Source organism: Macaca fascicularis, chromosome 3, assembly GCF_037993035.2.
Source record: "Macaca fascicularis isolate 582-1 chromosome 3, T2T-MFA8v1.1".
In the NCBI taxonomy this organism is placed as follows: Eukaryota; Metazoa; Chordata; class Mammalia; order Primates; family Cercopithecidae; genus Macaca; species Macaca fascicularis.
In genome coordinates this window covers 117,618,338-117,636,408 of record NC_088377.1, presented here as the reverse complement: position 1 = coordinate 117,636,408, position 18,071 = coordinate 117,618,338, and the positions used below count along the sequence as shown (strand labels likewise).

The 18,071-nt window shown below is 38.2% G+C and overlaps 1 protein-coding gene and 1 long non-coding RNA gene across 2 annotated transcripts in view; one reads left to right on the top strand and one right to left on the bottom strand.

Moving 5' to 3' along the window:
• SCIN (scinderin) overlaps positions 1–14,524 on the top strand; it is an 85,087-nt gene extending 70,563 nt beyond the window's left edge. The window contains exons 11-16 of the mRNA XM_005550090.5: positions 1,095–1,265; positions 4,900–5,077; positions 5,346–5,467; positions 10,238–10,315; positions 12,600–12,660; positions 13,355–14,524. Of these exons, the coding sequence (XP_005550147.1) occupies positions 1,095–1,265; positions 4,900–5,077; positions 5,346–5,467; positions 10,238–10,315; positions 12,600–12,660; positions 13,355–13,482 (738 nt within the window). The 3' untranslated portion in view covers positions 13,483–14,524. The remainder of the gene's footprint in view (positions 1–1,094; positions 1,266–4,899; positions 5,078–5,345; positions 5,468–10,237; positions 10,316–12,599; positions 12,661–13,354) is intronic.
• Positions 255–8,370, bottom strand: LOC141410016 (uncharacterized). The gene is made up of 2 exons (XR_012433224.1): positions 8,257–8,370; positions 255–889 (listed from the first exon to the last, which is right to left on the bottom strand). It is a non-coding gene; the product is annotated as an uncharacterized lncRNA (long non-coding RNA).
• Positions 14,525–18,071: the final 3,547 nt, after the last annotated feature.

Genomic DNA, 18,071 nt, shown 5'->3' with positions numbered 1-18,071 from the left:
GCCAACAGTTTTAGGTATTTGTGAGACCATAACTGACAAAACATTTCTATTTTGCTGCTCACTTATTTGAATGCCTACTAATTGAAATATATTTATGAAGTCAGTTATTTTCAATGCCTTTAGGCCTCCCTCTAATGGTACATGCATCAGCATTCCCATTCACCTGGCTTCTAGAAAAAGACAAACCAGGGGAAGTGAGACGGTTCAATTTTCGCATAGGGCAGAATAAATGAAAACAACGGGAGACTGACATGAAATTTGAACTCTTTATGTAAATGCATCAATAGTTTGTGCGAGAAATAGGAAATTCTAATCCAATATTTGGGGCTAATAAATAAAATCAAGTAAATAATTTTCCTTTTTTTTCGATTTCCTCATCCTGAAGTCTTTTTTAAAAAAAAAAGACTTATTTTTTTAAAAGTCTTATTTTTTAAAGTTTCTTATATTGAGCATATCTACTATTACATTTCTATAGGTAAGTTAAAAAGTAGAAAACATATTCTGTTTATTTTTGCCCATTTTTAATGCTTGTATGGAAATCTTTGTGTGTGTGTAATTTTTTTATTTTACAAATACAGAGGTATAGAAATAATGAGTATGATTTGGGGTCATCTTATGTTGTAAAGCATTTGAATGCACATCTCTTAACCTTCTGAACCAGATCCAAAAACATGAGATTCTAGTACCTCTGTAAGTATCTGTAAGTGTTACTGGCGCCCTTGAAAGAAGAGCGATTTTCACTTAAGATTTTCACATAAGGTCGCAGACTCCAGCACTTTGGTGTTGGAGATGTAACAAACAAACTTAAATCTTCATACTTTTCAAAAACAGAAAGTATTGGAGCATGGTGATGTTTCCCCTGACAAGAAACTACTCAGGGACACCGTGCCTGCAAAAACAAAAGATTCTTAAGTCACCAAGGAAAACTGATTTTCATTAACCTATATTTTCTGTTAATCATCATTTCTCCTGCTCTTGACTTTTTATTTTTTGTTTTATTTTCAAAAAGAGAACATAAGAACACATTTGGAACTAAAACCTTCTTTCACGGTACTCTTAATTATATTTCTTTTATTCCCCTTCTCCCCCATCAGATCCGAGTCTCCCAAGGCAAAGAGCCTATTCACCTGCTGAGTTTGTTCAAAGACAAACCGCTCATTATTTACAAGAATGGAACATCAAAGAAAGGAGGTCAGGCACCTGCTCCCCCTACACGCCTCTTTCAAGTCCGGAGAAACCTGGCATCTATCACCAGAATTGTGGAGGTAATGTCATGCATTCCATAAAACATGTCCTAATTGTGGACTTCCCAATGGACCTGAGCCATCAGCAAATATTAGACTTTAAAAACTTGGCAAATAAAACCCCTTCATTTCTATAATTAATCCACTGTTCAAAATTTTAAAAACACTAATAGCAGGAGAGTTGAGTAAAAAGTAAAACTCTAGATATCAGGCCTCTCACATTTTTCAATTGCATTGAACCCAAACAAATAAATTTTTAAGAATACTATCACAAATTAGCTGTCAAAAGCATGAGGCTGCTTAAGCTCCATCTTGAAAGGCCTGAGGTGGATGGATCACAGGTGATGGTCAGGTGATTGACCACAGTGGAGACATTTGAGAGGGAAGGCCCTCGTTTGCACAAGTGTAACAAATATGGGAGGCATGTCCCACCACACTGGACCAGAACCGTAACTGAACTGGCCCCATGAGCTGTTTCTGACAGCAGCTGGGAGAGAAATCAGACCCCATGCCATGGTGCCATAAGATAAGGAGACCTCCAGGTATAGACAAGGCCAGTCTGCCCAGGTTTTTAAATAGCTAAGTGCTTTGACCTTAGGACAATCCTGTCACCCCAGTCACCATTGAAATTCAAGTCTTCCACATCACCCTTACACTGCCCGGCATACTCTGCATATCAAGCCTGGAGCTGTCCCTCAAACTCCCCCTCCATACAAGTCCATCAGCAGACCCTTGAAACCCGGGTTGGTCATCTCATCCCTCCACCTGTGACCTCTTCTCTAAGCCTCCCTCTCCCTGCACCTGATTTCTCTACGACTGTCCTCTGAGGACAGATTCCCCTGCAGACCTTCTCAAGTGGAACTTGTGTTTTCCCAAGGCCCACTCACCACGGCCTCAGGGATGGGGCTGGACAAGTTCCCCCACCCCGCTCACCCTTACCTCTTTGATTTTATCTTGCCTCTCTCCTTTGTATCAGACTTTCCCTCCTCCAGACCTCTTGTGCTTTCATAGACTGAACTGCCAGTCCTTCTCCTCTTCTTTGATGACTTCAGCCATTATCTCAGTATTTCCATCTCTTTGGCTTCTCTCTTCCAGCAGTCTTTTGCTTGACCGCATTTCATCTCACACTCACATGGTCCTGTGCTAAATTTTGCCATTTGCAATAACTATAGCTCCTCAGAAATCTGTTCCAGTCATCTAATCTCTGACAACTCTCTCCTGTCCTTTGGCTCCTTTACTCTAGAATGCACATTCTGGCAATTCTCCAGGCCTATAGCTGAATCCATGAACCCGCTGCCTCCTTCACACCCCACCCTTCATGTCCTCCTTTCTCCCCACATCCCCAGCATCCCCTTCTCTCTACTGATAACTTTAATTTAGAGTTCACAGAGAAGATAAATCAGGCATAAATCATCTTATCTACTCCCCTGCAACTTTATCAATTTGTCTGCATCTATGTATATATTCTCTTTCCCTCCTGTTTTATGAAATAAATATCAAATTTGTATTTATATTTTTAAGTTAATAAATGTTTTATATTAGGAATTTCCATATATGAAGTGTCTTATAAGTGATTATATACTATACATATTACATATATACTATTATCCATAAATTAGCAATGAATAATGTATTTGTATACAGTTATACATCAATAAATAGTTTATTAAATGTTTATTACATAGACTATCCCTCCTATCTAAGGCCCAATTCCTCCTCCGCCCACCTGGCCACCAACTTCTGTCTGGATCCTTCCCTTTCTTGCTTTCCTAAGAAATCTCCTGGATTTCTGTCTTTCCCGTGCATTTATTCCACTTCTAGTTCATCATGATTGCAAGCAGTAATCTCCTTTCATTCTGTATCATCAATTTATTTTTCTATGTGGAATCATTCACTTTGAACTACAAAGATGACTGTAACAAAAACCTCCTGTCATTTCTTTAAAAACTGTGTCTTGACCTTGACCATTACCTTCTCTAGCTACTGCATCATTTCTCTGTCCTTCTTAAGAGCACATATCATTGAAAGGTTTGTCTTGAGTGTTTTCACTCACTCATCATCTCTACTTTTTAAAGCCAGTTCTCTCTAAAACCACCTCAATCAGGTGTCCATCCCACTAGTCCACTGAATTGGTTTTTATCTAGTTTGCCGGTGACCTGCCGTATGCCACAATCAAAGGTCACTTTTCTGATCTCGTTTTTCTCAACTTCCCACTAGCATTTGCCAGTCAGCCTTTCCAGTTTTATTGAGCACTTCTTTTTTTCACTAGGTGAATGTATCCCCACACTTACCATGGTTTCTTCCTAACCTATCGGCCACTCCTCTTGGGCCAGTTTGCTGTGTTTTCCTCTTCTGTTTGACCTCTAAGTTCTTCAGCGCTCCAAGCCTCGGCCTTGGCCCCTTCACCATGGTCTCATTTAGTCATATAGTATAAATGCCAGCGTATGTATTGATCTCATCCAGAACCTTCTGTGCACGGATTCTTCTATGTTTAATTATGACTATTAATTTTTGACATTTAAAAACTATCAAAATGACATTTAAGCATTCATTATCTATGGGCATTCTCAGTTGATTTCAGATGGGAAAGTCAACCAAAATGCCCCATTCCTACATTCTGATTTCTTCCCCAGTGGACATTCCTTTGTGAGACCTCATCAGCTGCTTGCAGTGCATCTCTTTATTTCCTTGCGGCCTCTCAAACCAGCTTTCACATTCCCAGCCTCTCTGAAATGCACCAGTCAAGATCATTTCACAAGTCTTCCTGTCTTCATCTGCTGGCAGTCTAAGTCTTTATAAGGTTCTGTTTTAGATCTCATTTCCTGATCTCACACCAGTCTGGGCATAGATCTCTTGTCACCTTCTAGCCTTCATCCTGGCTCTTTCCTCTGGACCCATAATGAGATGTATATATTAGAAATTGGAAGCCCTGGAAGCCAGACTTTGTTCCTGTAATTCTCCATCATTACATCTGATAGATTCCTTTGAGCTTGGTCTGTGAGGCCTCATTCCTGCTGGGAGATAATTTTTATCATTTTCCTGAATGTTCCCAATTCCTGGACATGCCTTTAAAACTTTCAACAATCGTTCCTTCCTCCTCTAGTGTTCTCTCCTTGGACGGGCTCCTGAGAAACCTGGTGATATTCAACTCTCCACATCGTGGATGCCTTCATCCTGGCAGTTCAGTGTAGATGGCCAAGCAGCATCATCTGGCACAGCAAATCACCCCTGCCTTCTTGAAGCATTTTCCTCACTTGGCCTCAAGATCACTACACTTTTGTTTTCCTCCTCCGTCTCAGCTACTCCCCCTCAGTCTTGCTTATTGGTTCTTCTTCCTCTTTCTGGAATCACATATCACACTTGTTCGACAATTATGCAGAAAGTCATGCCAGTGACATAGTAGCACAGTCATATGGTCAGAAAGGTTCTCACAGAGAAGGACACAGAGTCACAAATTCACAAGTGACACAGACCAAAGTGCTCCTACTCTAGGGTTTAAAACACCATAGTGGTGTCCCAGAGCTGCCCTGAATTAATTTCCTGGGATAGGGCAGAAGGCTATGTATGGTTTGCCACAGTCACAGCTTCTAGGACGTGTTTATTGAGGGAGCAGCAATGAATTTGAATCACTGTTTTATTTTTCTTTATATTCCAGGTTGATGTTGATGCACATTCACTGAATTCTAATGATGTTTTTGTCCTGAAACTGCCACAAAATAGTGGCTACATCTGGATAGGAAAAGGTGCTAGCCAGGAGGAGGAGAAAGGAGCAGAGTATGTAGCAAGTGTCCTCAAGTGCAAAACTTTACGGATCCAAGAAGGCGAGGAGCCAGGTGTGTGCTGTGGGGCCAAGGGCACTAACTAGATTTTATATTGATATGATTGCCAATCATCTTTTTTTCACCAAAAAGCCACTTTCTAACGGCTTATAAGGGTTAACAATCTCTCCATTAGTTGCAAAGGTGGGTGGGTGATGGTACCTGATTTCTTTAAGTAACTTCTCAACATTGAAACCAAGGTGAGATGATATTTGTTCATATAAAGCAACAGCAAGCATGTGTTCCTGAAAATGCACTGGATAACTCAGTGTGTTTTCCACAGAGGAGTTTTGGAGTTCCCTTGGAGGGAAAGAAGACTACCAGACCTCCCCACTACTGGAGACCCAGGCTGAAGACCATCCACCTCGGCTTTATGGCTGCTCTAACAAAACTGGAAGATTCATTGTAAGTGTCTTTAAAAACAGTGGGATAGGGCCGGGTGCAGTGGCTTGTGCCTGTAATCCCAGCACTTTGGGAGGCCGAGGCAGGCGGATCCCCCGAGGTCAGGAGTTTGAGACCAGCCTGACCAACATGGAGAAACCCTGTTTCTACTAAAAATACAAAAATTGGCTGGGTGTGGTGGTACATGCTTGTAATTCAAGCTACTTGGGAGGCTTGAGGCAGAAGAATCACTTGAACCCAGGAGGCGGAGGTTGCAGTGAGCCAAGATCGCGCCACTCCACTCCACTCCAGCCTGGGCAACAAGAGCGAAACTCCTTCTTAAAAAAAAAAAAAAAAAAAAAAAAGGCGGGGGGGTGGGGGCGGGCGCAGTGGCTCACACCTGTAATCCCAACACTTTGGGAAGCCGAGATGAGTGGATCATGAGGTCAAGGAGTTTGAGACCAACCTGGCAAATATAGTGAAATCCCATCTCTACTACAAATACAAAAATTAGCCAGGCATGGTGGTGCGTGCCTATAGTCCCAGCTACTTGGGAGGCTGAAACAGGAGAATCTCTTGAACCCGGGAGGCAGAGGTTGCAGTGAGCCAAGATCATGCCACTGGCGTCACTGTGCTGCAGCCTGGACAACAGAGTGAGACTCCATCTCAAAAAAAAAAAAAAAAAAAAACCCAAAAAAGAGAGGGATAGAACCTAACAACACCGGGAGGGGCAGTCCCATGTGGCTCTGACACTTTCAGACGTGCTACTGTTCTGAATCTCAGTTTCTGCCTGCCTGCAAACCATGGTAACAACCTTTGCTCTACACAGGGTTTTTTTTTTAACTTTTATTTTAAGTTCAGGGGTACATGTGCAGGTTCGTTACATAGGTAAACTTGTGTCGTGGGGATTTGTTGTACAGACTATTTCATCACCCAGTTATTAAGTCTAGTACCCATTAGTTATTTTTCCTGATTGTCTCACTCCTCCCACCCTCCACCCTTTGATAGACCCCAGTGTGTGTTGTTCCCCTCTATGTGCCCATGTGTTCTCATCATTTACCTCCCACTTATAAGTGAGAACCTGCAGTATTTGGCTTTCTGTTCCTTACACAGGGTGTTTTTAAGGGTTAATGATGTAATTAATGTGAAAGCATTAATGTTGTGATTTCCTATATAGATTAAGCTGCTCTTAAAAGTACCAGCTACTTTACACCTGTGTGAGCATGCAGTTGCTGTATGAATAGATACGTGGTTAGATTTGTTAATTTAATAATTTGGCATTTTCTATGGGCAGCAATCATTATTTCTGATCGAAATATGTAAATTTTACATGTCAATTTCCCAGCGGAGTAAAAATTTTCACCATTTTGACTGAATTAAAAATATTATGGAAATATTATGATCATTGAGCAAAAATCACAGAAAGCTATATATGCAGTTACAAATTAACTGACATCAACAGGAATGTTTTATTTCATAGTCAATTACAAGCTTTGACTTCCAGTCAGTCAGAAGTAAAATTAGAAGTATGTGTATGCATGTCTTAGTTCAAACTCCTATAACAAAAATACCATTGACTGTGTGGTTTAAACCACAAACATTTATTTTTCACAATTCTGAAGGCTGAGAAGTCCAAGATTAAGGCACCAGCAGATCTGATGTCTGGTGAGGGGACCACTTTCTAGCCTTCTTGTGTCCTCACATGGCCAAGAGAGCAAGCTCTAGCCTAGGTCTTTCCTTATAAGGACGCTAAGCAGGGGCACTGCACCCTAATGACCTCATCTGAACCTAATTACCTCCTAAGGACCCCACCTCCTACTACCATGCCATTGGGGGTTAGAGGTTTAACATAGGAATTCTGGGGGGAAACAAACATCCAATATAAAAGAATACAAGAGTGATTTTACACTGGGCTCTGAAATATCATCCTGAACCACAGCCTATCACCTAAATTTCAAAAAAAAGTTATACTTTCTCTGTTTCACATGCTAAGTTTTTGCTAAATTTTTCATTTAAAGAATGAATTCCTCTTTTATATGAAATTTGATCTACAGATTTTGGTCAACATGTCCTAGTGAACAAATGCAAACTTTATTTTTCAACACAGGAAAGAAAATTTCCCATGCATTTTGCCAGATATTTTGATTACTAGAAATAAAATTACTTGAGATGAAGTGGTTCAAGTCCCCCTTGAAGCTTATAAATAATTTGACCTACAAGTTAAAGATTTAAACAGTGCATTGAGATAAATATTTGGTTGCTGTATACCACAATTTGCTCACCTACTTTACAGGAAATCCCTGAACTTGCTATATTTTATGGATTTGTCATCAGAAAAATCTGCTGTTTTATTGTTTTAACTGGTAACTTGATATTGCATCCAAGCAACTTATTTTTCAGCATATGCTTCTATAATTTCTTATTATAATTATTTGTTAACATTGCTATAAATTAGATATTTGTTTCCAAGAAAGATGTATTTTACAAAAATAAGTACCTAGGCTTTGTTCTCAGTGTGTTTAAAAAAAAGAATTGTTAGTCTTTGGCTTTTTGTTATGCACGTATATTAGCCTTTAAGAGAAATATAAATTTCCTCTGCACCAACTCATTTTCTTGTTTGATGTTTGGAACCCCTTCCACTCCCTTTACAGTTTAAGGCAACGGATTGTTGCTAACAAGTATTTGATCTTAAAATTACTATCAGAAAGTAGGTTTTACACATGTAGATTCCTACAAGGCAGCTACAAGGCAGCAGAGCTTATTAGCTAAAAGTACAGCTTTTGGAACCAATCCGCCCATGTGCTGTCACTTACCTGGTGGTAGTACTTGCCGGCTCTGTGACTTTAGGCTGGTTACTGAGCCTATCTGGGCTGTAGTTGTCTCAACTCTAAAATGGTGGTAATCATAGTGCCTACTTCATAGGGTTGCTGTGAATATTAAATTAGCTGTTGCATATAAAAGATTAGAACAGTGCCTGACATCAAGTAAGTGCTATTTAAAGTTTTTCTTTTTAAAATCATTATGTGATTGGTATATGTCTTATAAAAATAATATAAATAAATCCTTTGCCCTCTAAATGGTCAAGGTTTTTTGTTTTATTTTGTATAACAATCTCAAAATCTCATCAGATTACAACAAACATGAATTGTCATGCTCAGATGTCTGCAGGCTGCCTGGAACTAGGTTCATCTATGCTGGGCGCATGTTTTGGGTTTATACATATTTTTCCAGTGACAAAGCCAAAGACACAAAAAGGCCCTTGCTGAGTCACCTTTGCTAATATGACATGGCCAAGGCCCCAGTGAGCTCCACAGCACTGCAGAGTCACATGCCAGAGGGAGTGAATAAAGAACTGGGAACCATAATCCAAACTCCTGCCTTAAGGATCCAGGGGGGTTTTCACCCACAATTGTCTAAAAATACCAAACTTTAGATTAATACATGCCCATTGGTATTGGGTGGATGAAGCTAACCCTCCCATTACCCTTTAATGCTATAACTATAATTTAACACAATTAAAAATAAAAATAAAAAAATTTGTACATGCAATATTATGTTATAATGTCATCTTATTGAAAATTTTTGATTTATAAAAATGACCAGGCCTATTAACTTTCTCTTTTTTTTTTTTTTTTTTTTTTTGAGACAGAGTCTCCCTCTGTTGCTCAGGCTGGAGTGCAATGGCACAGTCTTGACTCACTGCAACCTCCACCTCCCAGGTTCAAGCAAGTCTCCTACCTCAGCCTCCTGAGTGGCTGGAACTACAGGCGCCTGCCACCACACCCGGCTAATTTTTGTATTTTTAGTAGAGACAGGGTTTCCCCTGTTGGCTAGGCTGGTCTTGAACTCCTGACCTCATGATCCGCCTGCCTTGGCCTCCCAAAGTGCTGGGATTATAGGCATGAGCCATGATGCTCGGCCCTATTGATTTTTTAAAAGTAATCTTGACCTACAAAATGAAAGATAATTTAATACTCGGACCATAAACTCAATGTTTTTAGGAACTAGATAGGCAACATAAATCTGTGAAACAATTAGTCATAAGGGACTGGAAGTATAGAGGATTGTGAGCAAATTGACTATATATGTGGGCATTCAAATGTGCCAACCTTAGGGATGAGATTTAGAAAATATGATTCAATATATAGTTTATTGAAATGCCAGGCTTGAGGATAGCTACCCGGGAAACACTAACTCCAAATGAATGGGGCCAGTGTTTTAAAGTGGAGGACTTAAAGTTTCACTGACAATAGGCAGAAACAGAGAAATTATAGCAGGCTTATGTAATTTTTTATATAAGTCCAGTGCATACTGACAGTGATTTGATTGGTTACAGATTGCTATTAATACTTTCCAAGGAAGAATACGTTCTTACTTTGTGAGGAGTGGTGATCTGAGGGGGGTCTTAGCTCTGCACCCTTTGGTCTTCCGAATTATTTGCAGAAAAAAAGGCAAAAGCTTGAGTGCATGCCTCAAGACTCAGGCCACATAGCCACATTCCTCTCAAAGCTCAGAATAATTTAAGGTTCCACCAGCTTTATATTTGAATTATTTAATTTCACAAATGCAATGTTTATATTAAATACTGTGCTGGCCAAATAAAATACCACCAGTTTGTGATGCCAAATTAATGATCAATTATTTAAAATTTTATTACCCAAAAAAGAAGAAAAAAATTACTACCAAATTTTATTTTCATTATACTCAAAAAAAAAAAAACAGGGCATTTGTATCCTATGTATTGGAAAAATCACTGCTTTACTGTTTGCTCATATAGCTTTTTATACCTTTCAGATTGAAGAGGTTCCAGGGGAGTTCACCCAGGATGATTTAGCAGAAGATGATGTCATGTTACTAGATGCTTGGGAACAGGTACAACTACATTTTGTTCATAACAAGAGAATGCATTCTTGGTTGAAAGATGACAGAACTTGCTTTGAGAAATGGTAAATCTAGATATAAATGAGCCTAGAGATTTAGGCTGTATTAAAAATACACACACATTTGGTAAAAAATGAAACTAATACATATGGCAAGTTGATTTCTTCCTATGAAAATAATTCCAGAGCTACCATCTTTGGCTTTACAGTTATAGGCAAAAAAACCTGTTATTTTTCATTTATTTGTAAAAATTACTCATTCCTAATTTGTTTATAATTCATTTAATAAGTGTATTCGTGTGTACAGTGTCATGGGGGTACAATGCCATTGAGGAAACCAACATATTCAAAATTTCTCTTGAAATTTGACAAGAAGTCATGGGTGCCCCTCCCCTGGGGAAGAAACAGGCAGAATAGTTTTGAATCTACACAGTAAAATATGTTACTGTTTTATTTATCTTAATTTTCAAGGAAATTAACGGTGATTTGACATGCCACATCTGATAGGTTTTTAACCTCTATGTAAATTAACAGTGAAAGAGAAAAGTAAATATATTATGAACTAAATTATATAGAACAAGTGTGAAATGCTTATCTGAATTAGGCCTAGTCTTAGAGGCAAGCACAGAGATTGTTCCTTTTAAGTTTGTTCCCAACTGATAAACCATTCAGTTATATCACACCCTCGCTTCTGATCTACAATGACCATGTTTGACTTGAGGGCCCAGCCTCAGATTCTTGCCAAGTGAATGGAGTACTTATTTCTAGATGAGATTTAAATCTCCAAGTCAATAAAACACTCTTGTGTATTTAAGAATTAAAGAAGAATTACACTTCCTTGTTCAGATATATATTTAATTTTTCTCATTTGTAGTCAACTCTTGTTTCTGTAATCATGGATGCTTTTTAGAATATTTACCAAGCCACATTTCATTTTTTAAAGTCATACTTTTTATTTACATTACCATGCTGTCATGGTTTGTTCTGTGCCCTGCACACGAATATTTCAGCACTTTCAGTATGAATTAGAATACAGTCTAAACATAACTGATCAAAATTGCTCTGCCACAAGTGATTTTAAAGTGGTTTCAATATAAGGTAATTCAGGAAATTTTTTCAGCATTAAAGTACCCCCACCCACACATTTGACAAGGAGAAGGATATATACAGATTGTATAATTATATAATTATATCAATTTTTTAAAAAAATTGCTATTTAAATACTAAACATTATAGCATTTTTACCAACATCTTATAGGGAGGGCACGCTACTAGAAGAGAAAAACACTAACCTTAAGTCAGAGGTTCCTGGAGGGAGTCTGGGATCACCCACAGACAAGCTCTGTGTCTACATGTAGTCCCTTCCAGCCAAGATCCACGTCTAGGAAATGGGGATAATGACTGTGTAAGGGCCCAGGGAAAATTTCCCCTTCACTCTCCAAAGGTTCATACAAAAATCAGTTGATAAAAGGCAGATTAATAGGAGAAAAGGCATACAAATATATTAATGTGCACAGGAGTCATACAGAATGCAAGAATTGAAGAAATGGCTGGATGGTTGATGTTTTTGTACCATTTGGAAGTTACAGAAAGAATGGGGGATTGGAGGATGGCAAAACTGGTTATGGGAGAAGAGGCCTGGCTAGGAAAGGTGGTCTTGTTATGAATAAAACCTCACATAAAGTATAGATGGTAAATGTTTCTTTCAGACCTTTATGGGTGTGAGACTCTCAGTTAATCTTCCCTAGATCCCGAAAAGGGAGGGCCTCAGAGAAAGCCCGGCTGCACCAATGCAGATTCTCTACAGATGCAGCTCTTCCCCCCACAAAAGGCAGCTTTGCCGGACTATTTCTCTTTGCAAGCCCTCTGAACAGCCATCTCAAAATATGTCAAAGAAGTGTATTCGGAGGTGAAATATTTTGGTTTCCTTCGACTGACTGCTGTCACACCCTAGGGGGTGGATGAAAAAAAAAATCCACCCAATCTGTTGTTTTTGTGAAAGATCACTTTACAAACTAGAAAATACCATGTAAACATAAAATATCCAAGTGTGAAATCCGAAGTGAAACTGGCTAAATGTAAGTTTAGGTGTCTCCTGATGAGTGTGAACACTGGGAAAGTGATGGTACCTTTCTGGGCCACTGCCTCCACATCCCTAACTTCTGCGGATGTTGTGAAGATTCAATGAGCAGTGTGTGCGTGAAGCACTTTACACAGGGCCTAGCCTGAGTCAACATCCCAGAAACCATACGTATTGTTATTGTTTCATTTTTCAGATATTTATTTGGATTGGCAAAGATGCTAATGAAGTTGAGAAAAAAGAATCTCTGAAGTCTGGTAAGCTCAATTGATGGACAATTATAGCAGTAACTGGGCACCATTATGACCGAGTGTCTGACTGCTCTTTGCCACCATGTCTTACAAAACTACATTTCAAAATCAAGAAGTAGCTTAGCATTCCTCCTCAAAACTAAAAAGTAATGGGATTTTTTGAACTGGAGAATTTCCAGATGGGCACAAGAAAAAATATGTTTTGTTATCTAATTTAGAATAGAATTATATCAATTTAACCAGAAAAACTTAAATTCATTTCAACCCTTGTTTTATTATGATAAGAGTAAAACCTCCATTACTGTGATAAGCCAGATTTTTTAAACTTCCTTTTGACTAAAGCTGTTCTTTCTGGCACAATTTTCCTTTTACTGAAAAGTGTAACAATAATTATGCCACCAGAACAATTCTATAAAACTTGGAATTTTTTCGGGCATTGATGAGACTCGCATGTTGCTTTTCATGGCAGATGAGAGAAATCAAAAAGAAATTGTATTTGTCTACCTGGTCAATGGCAATTTAATTTATCACTTTCATTTGAAGAACTGTATTCGAAGAATTTTCATTTTCAATGTGGCCAATATTTATTTGTTCTTCTGGAAATTTAATTTATTACTTTTATTCGAAGAATTTTCAATCTGCAGTTACTTTAGTTTAACCCAAACTAACCGAATTTATGTGTCTTTACAACTGTTTTTAGCCAAAATGTACCTTGAGACAGACCCTTCTGGAAGAGACAAGAGGACACCAATTGTCATCATAAAACAAGGCCATGAGCCACCCACATTCACAGGCTGGTTCCTGGGCTGGGATTCCAGCAAGTGGTAAACTGGTGTTTGTAAAAAGCAAACAAACATTACAAGGCAGTTATCTCATTGCTCTTTTGGGAGAGGAACAGGAAAAGCTTTTTGTTTATTTGTCTTTAGAAAATTAAGGCCGGGTGCAGTGACTCACATCTGTAATCCCAGCACTTTCGGAGGCTGAGGCAGTCGGATCATTTAGGGTCAGGATTTCGAGACCAGCCTGGCCACCATGGCGAAACCCTGTGTCTACTAAAAATACAAAAAAAAATAAAAATAGCTGGGCATGGTGGCGCATACCTGTAATTCCAGCTACTTAGTAGACTGAGACCGGAAAATTGCTTGAACCCAGGAGGCTGAGGTTGCGGTGAGCCGGGATCGTGCCACCACACTGCAGCCTGGGCAACAGAAACTCTGTCTCAAAAAATAAATGAATAAATAAAAAATAACCTCAACCAAATGCCTATTTTTTAATGCTTAATTTTGGTTTGAAATTCTTCTTAAACTGGAGCTTTCTTACGTTAATACATTCAAATAACCTGAAGGAAACTTTCATTATGGGCCAATATTAGCTCTTCTGGAAACTGATTTATATCTTTTTTATGACCTTTCAAAAGTAAAATACTATGCATAATCTAGAGAGATTTGTCAGATAGGAAATTTTATAATGCATTAGCCATTAGTCAAACTTGCTTTTTAACATGCCAGAGAAAAAGTTGTAATGCCTTGGAAGTTTTTTTCTTTTCTATAGATTGTGTTCAAATGATTTGTATACTTGCAATAAGGTTTATGTTAAAGTGGCTTTAACAATTTGTTGCTATTTCCTTCTTTAGTCAATGTGACTTTGATGCCATTAACTCCTACGTGTTATTTTCTAAGAGAAATTTTATCTTTTTTTAAAACCTTATTAAAAGTCTTTGAAAGCACAGCTCTTTCATGACAAAATGAATTGCATTGTTATCCACTTTGATAGATAGATATTTGACAGTACATGTTTAATATCACAAAAGATACATACAGAAAAACTTCACTAATGCTGTCTTTAATTATTAAAATACATCTCCTTGAAAGTTTTGTGTTATGACATTTTATTCAAATTTGATGAGTTAATTACACTATTAATTTTAAGGTCAAATACATCTATGCATAAGTAGATTTGAGTTTAATATTTCTTAATTCATCCTCATTAAGTGGTCAAAATTAAACAGCTGTTCATGGTCAGATCATTATGAAAATTTTGAAATATGAGATTGCATGTGAAACACAGGTCCCCAGAAAACAGGAGTTGGGACAGAATCTGGAGCCCCACTAAAGTAGGAACTGAATTTGGTCATTGGATAGAGGACTGGGTAGTTGAGGAGGGGAAGCTGCATTTCCATGGGAAGAAGAAACGAAGCAGGGAAGTGATCTGAGGAGTTTTTACCTTTTCTCTGGGGAAATGAAGGGCATATGTGTTTCAAATTGAGTCCTGGTATGGAGAAGTGGGCCCAGTTTTATTATGGCCTAATAGTGAATGCTCCCGTGAAATCCTGGAGCTTGCATAGGAGGTAAGGAAGCAGAGAGAAGCTGTACTTCAAGGCACTATTCATTCAAAATGTCTATTCAGTATCAGGCACTATTTCAGGCACTTTGGACTCAACATGAATGAAACAGACAAAATCTAAACTTTTATGGAGTTTATATTCTAGGGAAGAGAAAAAAAACAAAAAGCAAAAACAAATCAACACATAGAGATATTATAAAATACATTAGAAGATATGCCCTGTGGAGAAGAAAATTTAGGAAAGGAGCTAGGCAATACTAATAGTATGGTCAAGGGAAGCGTGGTTAAGTAGGCGATATCTAAACAGAAAATCGAGGCCAGGCACGGTGGCTCACGCCTCTAATCCCAGCACTTTGGGAGCCTGAGGCAGGTAGATCACTTGAGGTCAGGAGTTCGAGACCAGCCATGGACAACATGGTGAACCCCGTCTCTACTAAAAATATAAAAATTAGCCAGGCGTGGTGGCATGCTTCTATAATCCCAGCTACTCAGGAACCTGAAGCAGGAGAATCGCTTGAACCTGGGAGGCAGAGGTTGCAGTGAGCTGAGATCACGCCATTGTACTCTAGCTTGGGCAATAAGAGTGAAACTCTGTGTGAAAATAAATTTAAAAAAAAAAAAAAAGAATCGATAGCGAGTGGGGAGTGAACCTCAGGGTTACAACCAGGCCGAAGGAGTACCAACAGCAAAGGCCTTAAAAGGAAAGCATGCCTAGTAGAATGGGCTGAAGTCTAAAGAAACAGGGAGATTCCACAGGGTTCTCTTCTACTGTCACCACTGCACCAGAAAAAAAATCATTGCAGCCTGAGCTGTGAGAATACTGCTTTTCCAAATCCCAAACCCAGGGAATCAGAGGCCGTGATGGTAACAAGACAGCAGCATCAGGCTGGGCGGTGGCTCACGCCTGTAATCCCAGCAGTTTGGGAGGCCGAGGTGGGTGGATCACGAGGTCAGGAGATTGAGACCACCCTGGCTAACACGGTGAAACCCTGTCTCTACTAAAAATACAAAAAATTAGCCGGGCATGGTGGCGGGTGCCTGTAGTCCCAGCTACTCAGGAGGCTGAGGCAAGAGAATGGCATGAACCCAGGAAGCAGAGCTTGCAGTGAGCTGAGATCACGCCACTGCACTCCAGCCTGGGCAACAGAGCAAAACTCTGTCTCAAAAAAATAAAAAATAAAAAGACAGCAGCATCAATAGCACAAGCACTGTGGGAAGGAAGTACCTATGCCCATTGCCCAGCCTGACCAGTAGAGGTGAACACAAATTGTCAGCAACTATAGCCGCTATTGCAAGAATACTTATGAGCCCTATGGAGTTGGCATTTTAATTTCACAACTAAAGCTGATGTGGCTTGAAGAAACATCTGCAACACAAGTAAAATCCAGATAAAACAAAAACAAAACCTACTTCTAAAAAGGTGAACATTTGCGGGATTAAAGAAAATTATTCTAGAGAGTGTTCCGTTGTTCAATGATACTGTGTAGTCCTAAAACTCAAATTACATGTAATTCCTTATAGAAATTAGTCCTTTGGAATTGAAATGCAGTTTCATATAGCCTAATTAATAAATGGAAAAGTTTTATAATTACTTTCTTATTTTTCTTTAGTGAAGCTAATATTCATTTTTAATATGAAATATCAGATTTCTTTTTTCTCTGCTTTTACTCGTGGATTTTGGGGATCAGAAACCAAAACAAATGTATTTATCCTCAGCTACCAGTGCTTTACAGACCCTTTCTTGCCCCAAACAATATAGCACACTCCTAGTTGTGTGAAATTTGTGACTAATAAACACTATATATATATGGATATATATATATATATAAATGAATCCAGAAAAATCAAGTACTAATCAGAAATAATTAATCTGGTAAGAAATAATAAACTGGGCACAATGGTGTGTGCCTGTAGTCCCAGTTACTTGGGAGACTGAGGCGAGAGGAAGTTTAAGGCTGTAGTGAGCTATGATAGCAACTGTGAATAGCCACAGTACTGCAGCCTGGGCAACAGAGTGAGATTCCATCTCTACAAAAACAAAAATAAAAATAATTTTTAAAAGAGTAGCACATCTCAAGAATTAAAGAATCAAATTATGGCATTACTTTGAGCAAAAAACCAGGAAACACAGTTCCCAGGTAAAATCAACAATTGTTTTATGGCCTTAGCTGTCATTTGTTTGCTTTGTTTTGCAAGACAATCAGTAAACTGACTTCAAAACAATTTCTGGATTGTATAGGTTATTCAGAGGGATATAATTCTAATCAAAATGAAGAAAAGAATAATAATATTCACTATATATACAGGATGGGTGTGTTGTAATTTTTTAATGTATTTTCAAAAATTGTTTGCCTTGCTCTGTCATCTTATTTTCTCTTCACTATGTTGACTCCCCTTTTAATTTTAAAGACTTATGTTAGATTTTTTAAAGTATGATATGTATTATGCATATTCTCTAAAAAAAATTTTTTTATTAAATACCAACTGAGCTTATTGTGCTACCTAAAATATTCATGATGCAATGCTTTGGTCTTAAAGGAAAAACAAAATTTGGATCCACATCTTACTATATGTGCCTGGATAAATTCCATGTAGTTCACAAATTTTAATGTGAAAATGAAACATGAAAATAATGGGAGAATACACGGAATTACATTGGAAGAGGGAAATCATCTCATAGTAGCTTACACAATAAGAAGAAAATCAGCAAGAATCTAAAAGACTTGAACAATACTTTCAACCAACTTAACTGACTTGATATTACTGAACACCACCAATAATACCAGCATGTATATTTGTTTTTTAAGGGAACTTGAAATATTTACCAAGAGAGAAAATATTCTAGGCCATAAAACAAATGCCAACAAATTAAAAAGATGAAATCATACAAACTGTGCCTCTAATTACAATGGAACTAATTGAGAAATCAAAAACAGATATCTGGCAAGTCCCCAAATTTGGGTAAAAGAAGAAATCACAAGAGAAATTAGAAAATTTTTAAAAGGAAATTTATAGCATTAAATGCTTACATTAAATAAATAAAAAGCCCTCAAATCAATAATCTAAGTTCTTAT